We start from the raw sequence: 21,336 nt of genomic DNA on the forward strand, positions 1-21,336 counted from the left end.
TTCGTAACTCGCGGTGCTATGGCCTGCCTCTTAGGCGGAGGCGGTAATCCGTTTCCGCTCCGGTTTGCCTTTTGTGCGGCTTGCTTTTCCACTTCCAGCTTCGGACACTCCCTCTTAAAGTGTCCCGCTTTCCCACAATGGTAACAAGTCCTTGGTTCTTCAGCTAGATCTTTTGGTTTCCCCGAATCCATCCTTGGACAGTTTTGAATCCCGTGGTCCTTACTTCCACACCGGCCACATGCACCAATGGCCTTCCAGCAAATCCCACCATGATTCTTTCCACAAGTCAAGCATTCTCCGCGCTTAGCTCCCGACTTAGTGTCATCCACCTTGTCCCATTTCCTCTTCTTATCCGCGGACTTGCTTGGTTGGCTAGAACGATTCGGAAACTTCTCACGATTCATGAGTTTTTCTTCCTCAATTCCGATTTCGATCATAGCCGCCCTTTCCACCAATTCGGAGACCGAATTAAAGGTACGGATTAAGCAATGGTTACGGATCTCCACCCTTAACCCGCGGATGAAACGGCGCACTTGAGACTGCTCATCCTCGAGCTCTCTTCCCACGTATCGCCTAAGGCGATTGAACTCTTCATCGTATTCTCGCACCGTTCGGTTGCCTTGTATCAAATCCAAGTAGGCACACTCAAGCCGATCCCATGCCTCCGGAGGGAAAAACTTCTTGTTAAACTCCTCCTCAAAGTCCGAAAAGGTTTGGATTTGATCACCCTTACGTTTCTCCACGGTCAGCCACCAGTTATGCGCGTCTCCTTCCAAGAAGTGAATCGCAATGTCCTTCCGGTAATCCTCCGAGCACCGAGTGGAGTTAAAGTTTCTTTTGAGCCGAGTCCTCTACTCATCTGCCACGATCGGGTCGGAACTCCCCGTGAAGTGACTTGTTCCCAACTTCGAGATGTGCTGGAGTAAACTCAAGTAGTCTCCCCTCTTCCTTGAAGAGTTCGTAGGCAGATTGACTTCGACAATCCCCACATCTACATCCGCATCTACGTCCGTTTTGTTCTCCTTCACTTGCACCACAGGATCCGGTACAAGTGCCTTAGTCAATGCGGCCATTTGTACCATCATAGCCTTCATCGTTTCCCATTGTTCTTCGGCAGATGGAAGTGTGTTCGGATTCTCCTTCCCATCCGTTGCACAACTGTTCTCCGGAGTTTGATGAACCGGAGACTTTTGTCCAGCCACAGGTCCGGCCGGAATTGCCCCATCAAGCGTTGCTTCGACACTTGTTTCCTTGGTAACTTGTGTCTCTTCGGCAACCAACGTCTCCTCTACGACGTCCTTACCCTTATCCTTATCCTTCTTACTCTTTCCCGTTTTGTTGCTCTTACCCATCTGCGAAAACTTCAAAGTTAGTTACGGTAAGTCATAGTAAATCGCAAGAGAGTAAGAAACAACTACCGTGAGGACTCATAAGCCGATGAGTGGTGATTCCCAAAACCCGCACTAATGGTCCTAGAACCAAGCATGCTCTGATACCAACTTGAAAGACCCCGATCCGGACTGCCTAAGTCTGGAGAGGTTCTCTCCGACCAAATCATTAAGTGATCCGATCCTTAGTCAAATTTTAGGGCCATTTTCCTTAAGACAATCCGATTTACGATATTCTGAGATTCATTACTTAGAGTCAATATGCGATAATTGAGTAAACAAAGAATCGGATACTTTATTAGATACTTGAAAGGATTCGATACAACTTATGAGTTTGCATATAAGCTATTACAAGTCATATAATCGATCCTATTCTACCCGATTCATCACCACCCATCTTCCCGGCCTTGAGTCTCTCACGCCTAAGCCAAGTTCTTCCCACGATCACCATCCTTTCCTGAAAGTCAAAGAGGCATAAGTATCCGTTTTACTTATTATATGCAAGTCCATGCAATGCTCTCTAGGCCTTTTAACCACCCGGAACGAAGAACAGATCAGAGAGTGGAAGTATGCGCATCAGTTCGGCCGATTCACGGTAGATCTTCACAGATCCGCCGATCCTCCGCCGAGCCGCATCCCCATTTCAACCGATCCGCCATTCGAACCAAGTTTATGCATGATATGAATGATTCCCCGATACTACAATATCACCCTAATCGTTCCGGACTTCTTCTAAGTCATCGGAACAATCCCTAGGCTAGATCGTACGTATCATATCTCCTTAGGTTCGGACACAAAGTCTAGAACCGTCTCACCTTCGATCGCACCGATCGTAACTCTCTCTTAAGTGTTTTCTCTCAAGATGTTCTCCAAGAGTTTCTGTATTTTTCCCTAAGTTTTTTTCCGTCCTCGAAATCGCCCTAAATGCCTTGTATTTATAGAGTTTCGTTTAGAAAACCGTTTCCCAACCGTTTCTCTAGAAGGCGCCCATTCGGCCATAACCGCTCATTGGTAACCGCCCCTCGTAACCGCCCCTCGTAACCGCCCAACCGTCCTTCCGTAACCGCCCAACCGTCCAACCGTCAGACAGTTACCCGAGCTGAGCTGAGCTACCCGGCAGCTGGTCGAGCTAGCTGAGCTACTCGACAGTTACCCGAGCTTAGCTGAACTACCTGGAAGTACTTCGAGCTTAGTTGAGCTATACGGGAGCTGGTTTGGCTACTTAACGTTCATTATTCTCCTTATCCGAGCTGATGGGCAGCTCCAATCTAGACTTGTCCGAGTTTCTCCTCCTTTTCTCGGACCAAGTCTCATCCGACGATCCTATTGAGGATCGCGGGCGTTACACACGGAGACTGAAAGCTAAAAGTGCTCGTTTCTGCATTTCGAGCGACATCCTCTACAGAAGAAGCATCTTGGGTCCTGACATGATCTGTATTTTCGGACAGCAGGTCCGTACTGTGATAAAAGAGATTCATGACGGAGTATGCGGAAATCACTCCGGAGGTCGCTCTTTGGCTTATAAAGTAAGAAAGTACGGATATTTCTGGCCCACGTTAATCGCGGATTGCGAGGAGTATGCGCGGAAGTGCGAGCAATGCCAGAAGCATGCACCTTCAATTCACCAACCCACCGAGCCATTATCATCAGTCTCTTCGCCTTATCCATTTATGAAATGGTCTATGGATATTATTGGGCCTCTTCATGTTTCTACTCGCGGAGTGAAATTTGTCTTGGTTCTTACCGATTATTTCTCGAAGTGGGTAGAAGCGGCAGCCTACGTAAACATAACTTAGGTTCAAGTTCGCAAGTTCATTTGGCAGGACATCATTTGTAGGCATGGTTTGCCATATGAGATCGTTACTGATAACGGACCTCAATTCATTTCACGGCAATTCGAATCTTTCTGCGAAGAATGGCAAATCAGACTCAGTCGATCAACGTCTCGTTACCCGCAGGGTAATGGTCAAGCTGAAGCAATGAACAAAACTGTTTTGTCTACTTTGAAGAAAAAACTCAAGTCGCACAAAGGAACTTGGTTTAATGAACTACAGAGTGTTCTCTGGGCAATTCGCACTACTCCTAGGCGTGCAACTGGTGAAACAGCATTTTCATTAGTTTATGGAATGGAGGCTGTAATCCCTGCTGAAATATCTGTGCCAAGTCCGAGACGGATGAATAACCCGCAGAACGAGGCAGCAAATAGCGAACTGATGGTGGACGTTATTGATACCATTGAGGAGCGACGTGATCGAGCTTTGATTCGAATGCAAAATTACCAGAATGCCGCAGCTCGATACTATAATTCGACTGTCCGAAGTCGGCACTTCGACGTTGGGACATTAGTATTACGCAAAGTTCAGCAAAATACAGCCGAAGACGGAGCAGGAAAGTTAGGCGTCAACTGGGAAGGTCCTTATCGAATTACTCAGGTAGTTCGCAATGGAGTTTATCGCCTTGAAAACATGGAAGGAAAAGCAGTCCGAAGAGCTTGGAATTCCATTCATCTGAAGAGATAAATTGTAAATCGAACTACGATAGACTTGATCCCCACCTTTGGGTACGTAGGCAGCTCGAACTTCAAGTGCAGTCTCTAAATCAAATAAAATGTTTATATTCTTCTAAACATCTTTCAAAGAATTCGAGAATTATCTCGCAATCCGTGAAACCGAGAAGAACCTCGTAACTACTTTTCTCGAAACCGAGCTCAGACCTCTGGTAATTCTTGAAAGATAAGCCTAAGTTTTACTTAGCAAAAAAGGGTCTGGTTCAACACAGACTAGGGATTTCTGCGGACTCCGAGTCCCGATCCTCATCTTTTCTATTAAGTACACCCACTTAACTCTCGTTCTTAGTATTTCCCTTATCCATTGAAGAATGAATTCTGAGTTCGTGTGAACTGCGTATCTCGTTGAAATCTTAAGTATTTCTTAAGATTTCGTACGAGGTATTCAAATTTCTTGAATACTCCGGATTTATAATTCAAAAGGACTTATAGAAAAAAGGGGGGGAAATATTCAAGTCTTCAAAAAGCGATAAATAGGTTTTGAGTTTTAAAAAAAAATAAAATAAAGGGGGGCACACTAGCCATCACAACCCCAGAACCAGATCATTGACCCTTGACGTCGGGATCCTGCTGCATCTCCTCGGGCAGAACGGCAGCTTCGAAGTCCTGGCCAGCCATGAGATCCTTGTTAGTTCCGAACTCATCAATGGCGACATCATCTTCGGGAAGAGATGTCTCTTGCACGGGCTCTGGGGGAGTCGCTACAAAGAGATGAGCAAACTCATTTGGTTGAGGTCTGAGAGCGCTTACCTTGCGAGCCTTCTTCTCAGCCTCTTCCTCGTCTTTCTTTACCGACTCTAGTTCGGCTTTTATATCCGGAATCTCTCCCTTCAGAATCTCCTCAAGAAGTTCTCGGTTCGCCCGAGTCTCGGCAAGACGCGTCCCAATCATCTCGTTATCGCTGATGGCCTTGTAGTAGGTCTCATGCTTCGAGGCGAGTCCGCTATAGAGTTCACGGAGCCTCATCCTTTCATCTTTTTTCACTGCTGCGAGCTCCTCGTCCCGTTTCTCAGCAACGATCTTGCACCATTCCTCGCTTCGCTTAACTTCAGCTTCCAGCGAGGTAATCTTGTCACATGCCTCGAGGTACAAGTTCTTCCCGATCTTCAGCTTCTCGGAAAGATCAGTCTTGGCAATGTCAAGAAGGTTGCAGCGACCTTCGGCCTCCAGCATTCGCTCCCGGATCTCGTTCGCCTTTGCCACCGCCCTGACATTTTCCTCCTCCATCTCCTTGAGTTGACGGATCTCATCTTCGAGTTCGGCAACCCGGGCCCTGAGGCCATCCAGCTCGTTAACAGGAAAGAGCTGGGACTCGTGGCAGGAGAAGGTGGTGTTGTACTCGAGCATTAACTGTCAAAACAAAGATTCATGAGGACGGAAAGAAAAGTTCTTATTTTTATATAAGGAGAAGAGTTCAAAGAATTACCTCTCCGAGTTTATCAGCGAAACGAAAGTAGTTCGCTCTGTTGACCTCCTTCAAGTCACTAAAGGGAGGAATCCTCATCCCAACAGGAGTAAAGTTCCTCATGAAATCAACTGGTGACTTCGGAGGAGCTGTTAAAATAAAAAACGTCAAAATGAACTTGAAGTGAGAGAAATACGAAGTGACTCTACTTACCAGTAGGGATCGGAATCTCCTGACGAACGGATCCCCGATTCTCAGAGTCCCGCGAAGGCAGGACAATAAGCTGAGTCGGCAGGTCGGACTCCGGGGCCCGTTGTGAATCTTCTTTTTCTTCTGGTTTTGACCCCAGACTGGTTCCAGCATCCTCGGAAGGATTTTTCTCGTCGTTCAGACGAGAACGACTCTTGCGTTGAAGGGAAGGAACTTCAGATTCCTCGTTCCTGCGTTTCCTTGAGGAGGTTGCACTATGGCCTCCTTCAGAAATTTCTTTTTCCCGGGAAGATCGGGAGGAGCGGAAATCCGAGATCCGGATTATGTCTTTTCTCGAAGACACCTTCTTTTGATCACGATCATCAGAGGTCTTCGATTCGGAAACCGGATCTACGGTACCCGAACTCTTCCCTTTACCAGATGAAGATCTGGACTTCCCGTCATCCAAGGCCTTCACCATCCTGGCCTTATCTTCTTTCTCTCTCGCTTCTCTCGCCTTTTCCCTTTCCTTCTGGAGCCTCTTCTCTTCGCGATAGGAAAGTGGAGACATGTTAGTGGCAACAGCAGGGGAGGAGGGAGGGGTGGAAGAAATGAGGTCGGACCGCGAGAAAATTCGGGCACACGAACTCCGGATGCGTTCGCAAGTGAACAATTCCCACGACAGGTCGCTGCGATTGCAAATCTTTACGAATTGCTCCGCAAAGGTGTGAGAAAGCGGTTTCTTCGGAAGCTTAACTGCAAGAGCAAAAACATTGACAGATTAGAAAAAAAAAGAAGACGAGTAAAAAGCATTGAAAAACCTAAGGAGCTATCTACCGGGACGACGAGTCCATTCACGAACGAAATAGTCCGTATTTGGACCATAAGAAAAATCGTCTACAGCGAAGAAGAAGTAGGATTTTCTCCACTGCTCGTCTTTTTCGGGAAAATCCCCGAAGACTTTGAAATTACTCCGAGGACTAAGGAAAAACGTCCCCGGAGTTCGCCCCTTCTTCACTGTATAAAGATGGAATACGTCGGATAGCGTGATACGGTATCCATTTTCCTCTGCAAGGGTCTGGAGGCACAAGACGGTCCGAACTACATTTGGACATAATTGAGGGAGTGCGATTCCGAGCTCGTGCATCAATTCGACCAAAAGGCCGGGAAGCGGAAAAGATAGCCCGCATTCCGAAAAGAAAATTTCAAAAGCGCAAGTATGACCGGTAGGTGGAGACTCCGGAGAATCTGTGGGACCCAGAGTAATCAAAAAGATTTGACGAGGGATCTGACAGGCGCCTTTCAGCAGAGCCAGCTTTTTATCGTCGAGATTCGAAGAAAAATACTTCCCGAACTCGCCTTCCATGATGTGGGTCTCATTCTGGATTTTCCTGCTTCGCTTCGGAGCCATAACACAATCAAGGAAAATGTAGAGACGAAACAAGATCTGGTACCAGGGATTTGGGAAGATATTTCAAGAACAACTCAAGAACACGCTTGAGTAGACTCCGAAGATCTTTGTGGAAACCCAGAAAACAGGTAGATCCAGCGGTGGATGTTCTTCGGGGAATGAACACGGATCGCCGGAATACAAAGAACACGGCGGAGCGGAAGAAGAACAGCGGGAATCTTCGAGCAAACGGCTGAAAATCTAAGAAATCTTTTAGATTTCTGGCCTAAACCTAACGATTACTAGCTAGGACGGCGGACTACTTAACAATTCCGGAACTATAAAAACAGTTTAAGATCAAAGAAGAGGTAGAAGTAGAGAGAAGAGGGAGTTACCTTTAAATACGGAGAGGAGCAGAAGCGGTTTGAAGAAGATGAGGACGTGTGCGTTTGCAGAACCCGAAGAGTCTAATGATTATATAAAGGGTCATTGGGCGGCAAAGTGAGAAACCCTAGGATCTTGAAGCATCTTTACCTTCCCGAGGGAAATCCCTCGATCCGCGAAAAAAATATACCTTAGGATCTCGAAACGTCACTTCGGTTGAGAACCAAATCCCGGGAAAAGCGGGATTAACGACGAAATCTCCGAGCCTGAGAAAAAGTTCAGCATTTAAAGTATTCCGAAGTGCGAAGTGTTCACTTCGGAACACTTGGGGGGCAAACTGTTGGTGTCGGATCTCTCAAACCATTGTAATGGGACGGATTTTCTTGGGCAATAAACAGAGACATACACTTTACTCTTTTTTTTTCTTTTTGACGATTGTTGTTCGAATTAGCAAGGCTAGACGACCCGACACACATCATAAAATTTGTATTGCGGATTCCGACATCCACAGTGATATGTGTATATTACTATTTATAGAAGACAACATATTTATGTTTTACAACTATTCAACTTTAGCAATTATGTTTAAATGTTATTTATGAGTAAGTTAATTGTATGTATATCATGGAAGTTATGTTACATTTCAAAGAATTCATTGTATAGAATTCATTTTGTATTAATTGTATTTAAAGTATTGTTGCAATTTAGTGTGAGCATTAACACCATAACGATAATTATTAGTATGGAGGTTACAAAATATGAGAGATACATAAAATATAATTATTATAGAAAAATCTTAAATTATTACATGCTAATGATGTGGATGACATTTGTTTTAATATAAATATGATTGAAAGTTTATTTGAAGGCTCTTATTTTGATATCTTTCATTTGCTCATATTTTAGTATTGTTTTTTACTTTACTATTATTTATGTATGTAAACATCAATAAACATATGTTGTCTATTACTTTTACAAAATAAATTGTAATTCACAGATAATTTGTTTGTTTGTTGATATATATTCCCACATAATAGTTCAAATTCATATTATTATGCAAGTGGCAAACTAAATTTATTTTTCTTATAAAAATCATATGAACTTCAATCTAATTAAAATCATCAAAGATCCAAGGATAACTTCTATCTTTTTTTTTCTTCATAATTTCACTCATCAATTTAAATTCTAGTGCTAGATTTTATACTAATGGTTTTATCTTTATAGGATTTAATAAAATAATTTTATTTTAATTATAGTTATTTTCTTGTATATTTCACTCTATTTAAGTATGAGTGTTAGATTTCATTCTAATGATTTCATTCTAATTTTCTATTCTACCTAAATTTAATTTTCTTGAACCATATGATTAGTTTTTTTAATCTTAAGGGCCAAATTTTTTTTAACGATATTCTTTTTAATTTGAAAAAATACTTAAACCTCAAATTGTAAATAAAATAAAGTATAATGATTTTTATATAATTATCTATTGGATCACAAAAAGTAAATATAATAATACATATATTAAAAATAAATTACAAAATTTATTCGAGATAAGAAAAATGTATGAAATATATATTTAATAAATGTATTACAATAATTTAATTCATTAAAAAATTACATGAATATATTAGAAAATAATCAAACATCTAAAGTAGATAATGGAAATGGATATTTTCAACTTCATTTTCTTGTTGTGCTATGATTGGAATTGATATGTTTAACTCTCCATCACCAATAAACCTGAAAATTTTGTTACAACCATCAAAACTTTTAGTATACATATGTGAATTTAAACTAAAAATATAAAAATTAAAGAATAAATAAGTATATTTTAGTATGGCTTTAGAAATATACAAAAAATGAATACAATATTAGATATATATATATATAATACATTCTAAAATAAATTTAAAATCATATTCTCGATTTTTAATCCATATAACAACATAAAAAATAGACACATAAATATAGTAGAAAAAGATGAGAGAATGATTACTTATAAGATGATTATCTAAAATAGAGAATGAAGATGCATCTTTCAAAAAAAAAAAAAAAAAAAAAACTAATGTGAGAACACAAAACAAAAAAATATTTAAGATTAGAACTATAGTAGAAGAGGGTGAGAGGATGAGATTATGAGAGAATGAAAAATGAGTATTTATAGGATGAGAAGTGAGATAAGTTACAATTAAAATAAATAAATTATGGGAGTTACAATTCTAATTTATTGTGTGTTGAATAAAATTTAGTGGAAAAATATAGTTAATGTATAATTTTAATGATTTCAGTTTTTATATTAAAGTGTGAGTTAAATGTGTATGATTTATGATTTAATTAAAAATAAAAAAATTTAAGTTACATTTCTAAATGGACCAATAAGAAGAGAGTGAAACCTTACTTTTATATGTATGATTTGGCCCGAAAGTAAATGGGAAATAATCCATCACTTCGAGTTGGAAAATCCTTAGGTGGATAGAGAGGCGAAAATGAACCCATTGCTTGCTACACATCCAAACAATTGTATTTAACAACAATGCTTTTCAAGACTATAAAGGTTGGTGTTAATAGTTATATGTGATAAAAAAAAATTGCATCTTTTGAACATGCCTCGTATTATCAGTGGCGGAGGTAGAAAATTTTGTTATCGGGGTCAAAATAAATTATATAATTGTTTATGGTTTGTTGACGATGATTCAAAAGAATTTTTTTTTTGTTTGTGTTAGTTAGAAAAGAAACAAAAACTAGTTCGGTAGATTTTTAACTTTTTATGTAAATCATAGTTAATTACACTACTATCTATTCTTAAATCTTTACATGAATACAAGTAGATTAACTTCTCTTTATTTTTTTATGTGTTAGTTGGTTTAATTTTTTTGCATAGGGGTCAAAAATTATTTTACAGTGGGGTCATTATAATTGTTATTAACCTAATACAATGAAATTATTATAATTTATTGGGGTCAATTGACCCCCCTAAGCACCATGTACCTCCGCCCCTGCAACTCGTATTGTTGTTAATTTCACTATTGCATAGAGCATGGGGTATATACGATGCTTATTTGTATACTTATCCCTCGAATCAGAGCCGTGTCTAGGATTACAGACACCAGAGGCGATGTTATAAAAACCTCAACCCATATAAAATAATTTTTTGAAAAAAAATAATATGTGAGACCAAAGCGGGTTAATAGTCCTCTTATAAATGGGAAATCAAATTAGAGGTGCATGTTAACCATATTTTTTCGAAGGATTTAGGATTTTCCCCAAAACTAAACGCTACCTAGATATATAAAACAAAGTTTATAAACTACTAATCATCATCATTCCAAACAAATTGAGTAAGAAAACCCAAAATGTAGTTATAGTCTCTTTTATAAGTTATAATTATTTATTTATTTTGAAAAACTATAAGTTATAATTTAGTTTGTAAATCATAACTCATAATTACTAATTTAAAACGTAGTCTCATTTTCTTTGTTTATGTTTTATCAAATCTTGTATTAATAAACAAAAAGCACTAAACCAATATGAAAACAAAAGTTAGAAGCTTAGTTGATTTTTTTTTAAAAATGGCCGTAGGCCAATGTTTCTATTTTTCCTTCGTAGCCACGGGCCTGCCTCGAATATACAGTACATCTCTTCTAGTTTTGAAACTCTTTTTCTTTATGAAAACTTGTCCACTTACATTTTTTCTTCGTTCTCTTCCAAATCTTTTTGTTTGCCTCCCATAATTCTCTCTTTTTTCACCCGATTCGGAAGAACAATACTTGGGTTCACCTCTAGGGGTGAACTCTTTTTTTCACCTCCTTTTATTTCAGCCAATCAAAATCTGTCATCTAATTTAAAAAAAAAAATCATTTAATTATAAAATTTAAACCTAACTACTCTTTTATAAACTCAAACCGATATATATATATATATATATATTCTCGTTTAATTACAAAATCTAAATCCTAATTCTTCTTTGTAAACCCAAACCGACATTTAACCTCGTTTAATTGTAAAATCTATATCCTAACCGTTCTTTCTAAACTCAAACCGATATTTAACCTTGTTTAGTTGTAATCTAAACATGTTTATAAACCCAAACCGATATTTAACCTCGTTTAATTACAAAATCTAATATTTAATTCTCTTTTGTAATCTCAAACCGACATTTAACCTCGTTTAATTGTAAAACCTAAACCCTAACCGTTCTTTCTAAACCCAGATCGATATTTAACCTCGTTTACTTATAAAATCTAAACATGTTTATAAACTCAAACCGGCGTTTAATTTTGTTTAATCGTAAAATCTAAATCTGTTTATAAATTCAAACTGATTTTTAACTTCGTTTAATTATAAAATCTAAACTCTAACTCTCTCTTATAACCCAAACCGATATATAATTTCGTTTTGGTGGCAGATTAGTTTTTATAATTAAATATAAAAAAATTAATTAGATGGCATTGACAGGAATTTAATCTTCTCAACCATTTAACTTATGTAAAACTAGTTTAACAAAATCCCCATAGCTGGAATCGATTCTAAGTACACTGTAAAAAGCCCAAAGGCCCATTTATTCAAACACTCGATTCTTAATTTGTTTCGATCTTCTTCTAGTTTTGTAACCACACTTGAATTTACACATCTACGATTCTTGTTTCTAGATCTACAAAGTTTCAGTCTTTTTCGTATTGTCTTGGTTTATATCCTCAAAGGTATAAACTTTTTTTCCTCTCTGGATCTAAATCTTCTTGATTTTGTCATAATCTGTGTAAATATCTTGTTTGTTGAAGAGGGTTTTCTTCATTTAGTCCTAATTGAATCTGTTTCGCAGGTTCTTCTTCTATGGCTACCAAAAAAGTGAAAACGTCTTCTAGAGATTCAATCAGTACCCTACCAGATGATGTTTTGGGACAGATTCTGTCTCTTCTCCCTACAAAAACTGCAGCTTCCACAACAGTTCTCTCAAAGCGATGGAGAAATCTGTTTCCTCTTGTTCACAACCTTGATTTTGATCCATTCATCGTAACTGGTCGCAGCAGCTACCTTGATTTCATGGAGAAAACCCTCGTCTTGTTACGTAATTCTCCCATCAAGAAAGTCTCTTTGAAATGGAGTTCTCTACAAAACATCAACCATATCATTTACAGTGTGTTAGAAAATGGAGTCTTGGAGCTACACTTGTCATCATCAGTATGTCAATGTCTATTGCCTGAGTTCTTTAGCAAGAATTTGGTTAAACTCACTCTATCCAATGGATGTTATTACCAAACCAAACTTCCTTCAGGAGGTGTTCTTTTCCCTGCACTCAAAACTCTCTCTTTGGTTTTAGTGTGTTTTCCTGCCAATGCACCTGTTGATTTGTATGAGTGCCTTCTCGCTAGCCCTTTGCTTGAGGAATTCAACATATGTGATGATCATCCTCATAGAGCGGGTTGGGTGAAACAGGTTTCGGGTTCATCTATTCGAAGGATGTCCATTTTTTACCGTTCTCATAATATGAAAGACCATTCATGTTTTGTTATTAAGACTCCCAATCTTGTGTACCTCGATTACTCTAGTTATGTGGCAGAGGATTATGTTGTTCAGTTTGATTCGCTTGTCGAAGCTAGACTAGATCTTCGATTATGGAAGTATTATGATTTTCTCCCACCAAAAGCTTTATATTATGGGTATGATCCTTCAACGGATGGTCCTTGGGGTGATGCAACCAAATTCATTGCAGCGTTAAGGAATGTTGTGACCCTTCACTTGTCTGCTGATTCTCTTGAGGTCAGTTTCCTAGTTCTATTTTTGCTTTGTTGCAAATGTTATAGACATGACTTAGTTTGATAATTGGTTTGTATGATCATCAGGTGTTTTACTCCTGTTCTATGTCTATGCCCGATTTCAACAACCTCGTTAAGTTATCATTTGAGAGCCACAAGGAACGCGGTTGGCAAGTATTACCACTTCTGCTCAAGAAATCTCCAAACTTAGAAACTCTAGTCAGCAAGGTATGTATGAAAACGAACCAGCAAATGTAACACTCTTTTTCCTTGCTAACTCTGGCGTTTGTTATCCTCTCAGGGTCTTGTGCATGAGATCACAGATGAATGTGGGAATGTATGTGTTCACAAGAAGATAAAAACGAAGAAAAGGTGTTGTTTATTGTCGTGTCGAGTGAAGGTGCTGAAGATATATGGGTATGGAGGAAGATGGAGAGAAATGCAACAGATGAGACATTTCATTGAGAATTTAAAATGCCTTGAAGTTGTGAAAGTTAAGGTTCAAGTGGATCAGCAAGATAAGTTCTTACCACTCACCAATAAACTAATGAAGCTTCTCCCCGAAACTTCTTCCAAGTGCAAGATCCAATTCTTTTGATTCTCTACATATTGATTTGTCTTTACATGTTTAGGTCTCTTGTAGTGAGCTCTTCACTCTCCAAAAACTATCTTACTAAATATATATATGCGGCTTTGAATTCTAAGTATATTGCTCTTAAAGATCAAATCATACATTGTGTAATTTAACAGATATACGAGCTTCCCCCAATTGACTATGGTATTCAGGTACATTTCTGTGGCTATGGCTCCCAAAAAAAGATAGAAACTGCGTCTGGAGATTACATCAGTGCCCTACCAAAATTGCTGCTTCCACATCAGTTCTCTCAAAGCAGTGGAGGAATCTGTTCCCTCTGGTTCACAACCTTACTTTCGACAAGTCGATGGTCCCGTTTTCGGTTTTCGATGACAAAAAGCTAGTTAAATCGAGTCAGGCGTAGAGGCTTTACGGTTCAGCGATATAGGAAGCTAAGGACGGTTTTGAAGAGAGGGATAAACACGTTCCAATCTGGTTGGTCTCTGTGTTTATATATATATATATATGTTCTTGTAGATCTTAGTGCTCGTTCAATTCATATAATTGATAAAAGTTTGCCCACAAAAAAAATCTTATCACACAATTTTTCAAATCAAACTGAGCAAAGAAAACCGAGAAAAGGAACACTGTTGGAATTCAGTATATAACTAAACAAAAAACTGCCGACGATTTAAACCTCTTCTCAGTTACAATCCTATAGGAGGTGAAATGCAATCTCCAAAATGCCATTTTCTCACATGAAATCATCATCATCCATAGCATCATAAGGACCCCCAACAAGATCATCGTCAGGCTTATCCACATGAAGTTGCTTCTTCTTACCTAGTAAACACAGTGAAAAGAAAGAAAGAAAGAAAAAAACATTATGATCTGATCATTTTAGAAACAGAGACATGCTTGCTTAGTTTAAAAACATCTACAAAGGCTGATTGTGTGTACCTGACTTCTTTTTGCCAGCAGCAGCTTCTTTCTCCGCCTTCAATTTTTCATTTGCTATAGCTGTAATGGACGAAGCAACGTCTTTAACATCTGCTGCTTTCATATTCGCCACAGAAAGTCTCATCACTGCTTTGAGTAGCCCGATATAGTGAAAACTTTTCTGCGAAACAGCAGAGCTAGTTAAAATGTGGGCCAATTGGTCTTAAAATGGTATTTGGTCATGTACAAATAAAATAGCATACCTCAAATGGTACGAGTCTCTGAGATATCAACTCAGCATAATCCAAGAAATCGCTTTCAGACTTAGGAATTAACATATCGACGCTTTTCTCTTCAGTCTTTACTCCAAAGAGTTCAGCAGTTGCCTGGTAATCAGCTTCCTCCACGAGCCTAAGGTAAGAAGAATATTAAAATTTAGCACAATGGCCTTCATAAGGCCACAACCACATACGTTGAACCAAAAAAATGCAAAACCACCAGTAGAAAGCAATATTTCTAAACTCTACCTCTGCATGCGAAGTTTCTCAGCAATAGGATCTAGAGGTTCTTCCCTTGATGATCCTTTTGGAGCTTCAACAGTTTTAACCTTCTTTTCAACAGCTTTTACTGCTGCTTTCTTTGGAGCATTCTCAGAAGCAGGCTTTACTACAGGTGGCTACAGGAGAAACAAAGATTGTTAGCCGCAATCTCAATATCAAATAAGAAACACAATCCAATGATAAAAAGTATATAATGAAAGAAAACTATACCGGAGCAGATACATCTTCCTCCTCCCACGAGTCCTTGATATCATTCTCATCCACATCCTCATCATCCCAGTTACTTTTCAGTTCAACTTTTGCAGGAAGTGGTTGAAAGTCCTCGGCCTCTGAAATCAGAAAGGAAACCTAAAAGTGAGAACTCTAATAAATTTTCTATATGGAAACTTCAATAAAACCTAACATCTTAGAGAACATACTAATATATATATATATATATAGCTGTATACAGCCAGTACAACTATTTTACATAGTCAGGGAGATTAATGCACACACATATATATCGTGTTTAAACAATTCTTAATGTAAATCTTACCCCAATCATCCATATTTGTTACCGAGTATCTAGAACAAGTACGAGCTGCTATCTGAATCCAACAGAAAACCTGCACAAGCAGCCACATAACATCAGAAAGATGAAACAAAGATCTTCTCAGAATAAAAGCTCTCACTGGTGATGCTTAAATCTAGATCATACATTAGTTATATATCGTGGAGGTAAAATGCAACAAAAATCTTCTCAACAATTTAATACGGTATTTTCAGTATAGTGATATAATGATATACATGATCTTAAGTGTCTAACAAGTTCATAATAAACTTGCAACAAGCACGAGAAATTCATAATAGCCCAAGACATTCGTACAATTACTTTTAAGATCAAGGCTTCGCAGCTTAAGAACATCATAGAGCCTGATTACAAGTTAATTCTCAAGCAAGCCAGAAACCATAAGTTTCATGATCTAATAAAGATATCAAACTGAACAAAAACACTCTGTTCGTTCCAAAACTTAGAGCTTGATTAGGTTATTATCACCGACTTTGCGAATTGCTTGTGTTGGCAATAGAAATTCATGAAAGGATTCAGGTTTTAAACAGCATCAATCATACAAAAGAATATAGCAAACAGAGTTTGATTGATCATAGTGTAATTTAACCCAATTAGTGACAAATTACACAACAATCATCCAGAAGAACCAACAACCCAATTAACAATAAACACCCATCAAGCTCCACAAATCCTAAACTTAACCTTATACACAATCAGTACTGATAAATATTGGCATGCCTAGTTCGGAGATGAATTCATCAGTAAAATTGAAGCCGATGGAGATGGAAGAACAGTACCTGAGAAAGGCTGAATCCTGAAGGTAGGTTTCAGCCGGAGAATAGAAATCGCCACCACGAAAACGAAAAAGATGAAAACTTTCCGATGTTAAAGCAGACGGAACGACAACGAAGATGGATTTTAGGGTTTTCTCTTCTCTTTCTATAATATTAGCATTTAATTGGAATTTTATATATTTTTTTAAAATATATTCTCTTCGTATATACCTTTTTTTGAAAAATCGCTAGACGCTAGTCGGGAGCTCGGCATGGGCCTAGCGATTAATCGGAAAATCGGATTAAAATCGGGGATTAGTTTTAGGGTTATTTTAATATTTTTAAAATATATTAATCCAATATTGTAAAAATTTATGATTTTTATTACAAATTTATGATTTTTATTAAAATTTGAACACAAGTTATTGTAAAACATCACAAACTCTCCATTCAAATGATTGAATAACAAAAATAAAAAGTTTTTTTATACTTGCAATCTAAAAAATAATCGGGGTATATAAGATTAGGCGGGAAGTAATCGGATTAGGCGGAGAATAATCGGGTTACTGATTTTTTAGGGGATTTGTCATTAATCGAGGCGGATAGGGTGGGCCTAGCGATTAAGCGGGGAGTAATCGGGGATTTTTAGAACAGGGTATATACCTAATTTGCTTAAACTTTAAATTTTAATTTATTTAGTAAGGTGTTATATTCGCATTTAAGTAGAATCTTATTAGACTACTTAGACCATACACAGTGGGACATTTTTCACCCGGGTGTAAGGAATAAAAAAAAACGGAAATAAGGGAATAGTGAGCCTGGAGTCGGAAGTCGCGTGTTAGTTTACATCCGGGTGTAAGTGCCAGCTGTCAAAGTTTGATTGGTTCCAATTTTGTTATTGAAAAAATGATTTTTATTTGTTGGGGAAAAACAAAATCGATTCCTTCCCTTCCTCCTCTCTCGAGTCTCGTCTCTCATAGTCAACTCTTATTACATAGTTTCTAAACTAAACCTCTTAATATTATTTTACTAATTTAATTTCCCTAACATCTATCCTCTAACGTATACCACTGTGGATGCTCTTAGGGTATGTTGAAAAAAGTATTCAACAGTTGAAGATAGTGCAATGGTTGTTTTAATAAATGTTGTAAAGGATGTGGCAAATTTGGTGTTGTAATTTATCAACACCACTAGGATCGGATCCGCGGTCCACCGCGGGAGAATATTGGTTTACATACGTTGATTTTAATAGTGCGTGTTTTAAGTAAAGCGAATCGGATAGTGTACTTATAAATATTCATAATAACGAATTGTAGAGAAAATGTTAAATTGTTTATAATTAAACCGATCATATTAATTATGATTAAAAATAGAATTTTATGTTTTAGAATTCTAAAATTAGATGATTCATAGGAATTAGAGCAGTAAAAATAGGTCAAAAACCGTGGGTCGAGCCCAAATCAGCTCACTACGGGGCATATTTGTGAAAATATATTAAACCCGTAAATAAACGGGCCACACGGATTGATTCGCAGTGGATCATAGGATTTTTTCGGTTTTCGTCCGCGGGTTGGCGGATCATCCCGCATGTTAGTATTTATTGATAAAAATATAATTTATTCAACATTTGGTAATTTAAAAAAACTTTTAATAAATGAAATTATAATATTTATAAATATAATGAGATATAAAATTATTTCCTCTAATTTTTTTTTTTTTTTAGTAGTATTTAAAAATTTCGTTACTTTAAAATTATTTAAACAAAATCTACGGACAACCCCGCAAATCAGCATACATTCGCGGGACGGATTTGTGTTTTCATATATGCTATCTGCGGGTCGTGTGGACCAACTAACTATATGTCAAAATATATTTTGCCTATCACAAAACGGGCTTAACGGGATGAATCAACTCGCTTTGACAGCTCTAGTGGGAATATTATTTAGTCATACAACAAAATAGAGTTTGGACATAGGAATAATAGAATCTATATCCTATTTCTTAGATGAGAGATTGAAACTTTGAAAGGTGAAATATAACGATTAATAATCAATTATTATTTTTCATGATTCGCAAAATTTAATAAATATTTATCATCTTGTTGAATAATTCTAAAAATCATATTCAAGAAATCTTTATAGTTTTAAAATTAAACTTCTTTGGTAAGTTATAAGTATGAAAATACCATAATTTCGTTACGCCATGCTAATGTGCCTTGGATGATCCACATCTCAGGGTCAGGCGCTGATGAGCACATTGAACTATCCATGTGGCTGAGAGCCCTCACAGCCCAGGCACAACGACGCAATTATCAGGGGCGCGCTCTACCACTGAGCTAATAGCCCGTCGTGCGGGCCTCCTGCTGGGGGCCCGCTATGCCAAGCCAAAAGCGAGAGAAACCCCATCTCTCTCTTTCCTTTTTACGCCTCCCTGCCGCCACACGAGAGGGACATGGGGGCGTAGAAGGGGATCCTATCAACTTGTTCCGACCTAGGATAATAAGGTAATCTCAAATCTTTTTATACTTTTTAGACCCATTTTTTATGGCCTTTAATTTTTTATGATGAATAAATTATTCATATAATAATATAATATATATTTAATTTACATGACCAAAATAAAAATATCTATTTAATTTATAAAATAGATGGGTTAGTTGTGATAATTTTCTAGAACTCTTTTGAAGCAAGTAAGATATCTTTCAATTAATGCTAATTGGCTAATATAGCAAAATTAATGACAAAAACGTTGATTGTTATGGAATTAGTTCCAAAAATATATGAACAAATATATTATACGTAATTAATGTATAGTATTGTTCGGAATATGCTTTTATAATTAGTTACCATAAATACAATCATATTTTACTTGATTTCAATAAATATTTTATTTTAGTTTGATTTTTTATTATTTAATATTAATTAGAAATCATATTCCAAAAAAAATTGAAAGATCCGATTTCAGAAGTTTGGGTCAATTTTCTGATTTTGACCCGACTCATTTGCATTTGTACTTTTCTTTTAATAGTATAGAGATAAATAGAGACTTGTTTAATTTGATTTGGACATAGAAAAAAATTCGTATTTTTTTACTATATTATTTATTTTATTTTAAAAATTAATATATTAAATAAAAATGCAAACAAAAGTTATTTGACTTTTAATTATTTTATTATAATTTTAATCAAAAATTTATTTAGTAATATGTATAATCACTAAACTCATTATAATACTAAACTTTTTAGAAATATTCACTGAGATGTTATAGAAAGGTTAGAATATTACTAGCATATCATACATTTTCCTGAAAATTACTCATATGTTTAGTGTTTTTGTGTAATTACAATTAACAACCATGACTAGTTTTTTTTTAATTGAGATTTTTTATTTTTTTAATTAAAAATGATTAATAAAAAATTAGTTTAATCCACGTCATTAAGAGAAAAGAAGACGAAAGGTTACGTAACTTATTGTTTCGCGGTAAATTTACATGTCACGGCTGAGTTATAATGCTTCACGGAAGACGAAAGATTGCGTAAATTTTCATATTACAGCTGAGTTATAATGTTTCACGCTGACTTATCACAAGAACCAACTTCACAAGGTTGTCTTGCATTATTTCCGCATCTATCTGCACAACTCTACACCCTCTATCGTCGGTGTTAAGTACATATTTGTGTTTCTTTACCCAATTACCGGAAACAACAATTACCAGAACCGGATCAATCATATCGGAAGAAGGATGAACGAAAATGAAGAAGAATGAGGAAGTCGATGACAAATTGGGTGTTCAAAATTTAAGTTCTGGTGATATGAAAATGGAAAAACACAAGTGAAGATCAACACAGTGAAGAAGTAGATGAGTAGAAAAAAGACGTTTTGTATTTCCTTTAATGATGATGACATGGAATGTTGCATCCGACGTCATTTTTTAATTGATGAAGTGGCAAGTAAGCCACCAAACGAACATGTAAATCAACCTAATTAAACCAGCCATCCAACAAAACTTTAAGTCCGTTGCAACATGAATACTATTACAGTAATTAAAAAACGAAAAAACGGCTGCCAAATTCAGCCGTTTAATGTCGTAACTCAACCGGAAATCTTTAATTTAGCCGTTTCGTTTAATAAGTCGGCCGTAATTGCATGCTATTCTAGTAATTAATCTTTCGCTACTAAGTCAGCCGTAATTAGGCCAAGATTTCCGTTAATCCAACTCATTACAGCTGATTTATGACACTTGAACATAAATCAGCCGTAACGACATCCCATAACTATGTCATCTTTGATAACTCAGCCAGCCAGAGAAAGTTAATTCAGCTGTGTCGAAGCAATAACTCAGCCAAAATTTTGACAAATCAACCATCAGGTAAAAACTCAGCCGTAACTTAGGCTGGGTTATGCTAGAAAGTCACCCCTTTTTCATAAGTCAGCCGTAATTCCTGGCTGGGTTATACTCATAAGTCAGCCGTTTGCAACAAGTTCGTAGTAAACTTGCAATAAGCACGATAAATTCATAATAGCCCAAGACATTCATACAATCACAGCTTAAGAACATAATTATAGAGCCTGATTACAAGTTAATTCTCAAGCAAGCCAGAAACAAGAAGTTTCATGATCTAATAAGGATATCAAACTGAACAAAAACACTCTGTTCGTTCCAAAACTTAGAGCTGGATTAGGTTATTAACACCGAATCTGCGAATTGCTAGTGTTGGCAATATAAATTCATGAAGGATTCAACTCTACCCTAAAACCTTACTAACCTATCTAAACACTATAAATAGACGGTCATTTCCAAGATCGAAATACATAAAACACAAACACCATTATGATCTCTACCTTAAGCTCAAAAACCTTATAAAC

General features: G+C 37.2%; 3 protein-coding genes across 3 annotated transcripts; 1 reads left to right on the plus strand and 2 right to left on the minus strand.

Annotated features, from left to right (window-relative positions):
• Positions 1-5,564: 5,564 nt before the first annotated feature.
• Positions 5,565-6,959, minus strand: LOC110226551 (uncharacterized protein At3g60930, chloroplastic-like). The gene is made up of 2 exons (XM_021018492.1): positions 6,386-6,959; positions 5,565-6,304 (listed from the first exon to the last, which is right to left on the minus strand). The coding sequence occupies exons 1-2, from the start codon at positions 6,957-6,959 to the stop codon at positions 5,565-5,567; spliced, it is 1,314 nt and encodes a 437-aa protein (XP_020874151.1).
• Positions 6,960-11,919: 4,960 nt separating this feature from the next.
• On the plus strand, positions 11,920-13,802 carry LOC110226725 (putative F-box protein At1g21990). The gene is made up of 4 exons (XM_021019254.1): positions 11,920-12,022; positions 12,142-13,079; positions 13,163-13,303; positions 13,377-13,802. Exons 2-4 carry the CDS (start codon positions 12,153-12,155, stop codon positions 13,671-13,673), a joined length of 1,365 nt encoding a protein of 454 aa, XP_020874913.1. The 5' UTR covers positions 11,920-12,022; positions 12,142-12,152; the 3' UTR covers positions 13,674-13,802.
• A 383-nt stretch (positions 13,803-14,185) lies between these two features.
• On the minus strand, positions 14,186-16,664 carry LOC9306605 (eukaryotic translation initiation factor 3 subunit J-A). The gene is made up of 7 exons (XM_002870488.2): positions 16,496-16,664; positions 15,684-15,753; positions 15,359-15,477; positions 15,116-15,264; positions 14,852-14,999; positions 14,610-14,769; positions 14,186-14,492 (listed from the first exon to the last, which is right to left on the minus strand). The coding sequence occupies exons 2-7, from the start codon at positions 15,694-15,696 to the stop codon at positions 14,404-14,406; spliced, it is 678 nt and encodes a 225-aa protein (XP_002870534.1). The 5' UTR covers positions 15,697-15,753; positions 16,496-16,664; the 3' UTR covers positions 14,186-14,403.
• Between the last annotated feature and the right edge of the window lie 4,672 nt (positions 16,665-21,336).

The sequence above is a fragment of the Arabidopsis lyrata genome, assembly GCF_000004255.2.
Source record: "Arabidopsis lyrata subsp. lyrata unplaced genomic scaffold ARALYscaffold_7, whole genome shotgun sequence".
Lineage (NCBI taxonomy): Eukaryota > Viridiplantae > Streptophyta > Magnoliopsida > Brassicales > Brassicaceae > Arabidopsis > Arabidopsis lyrata.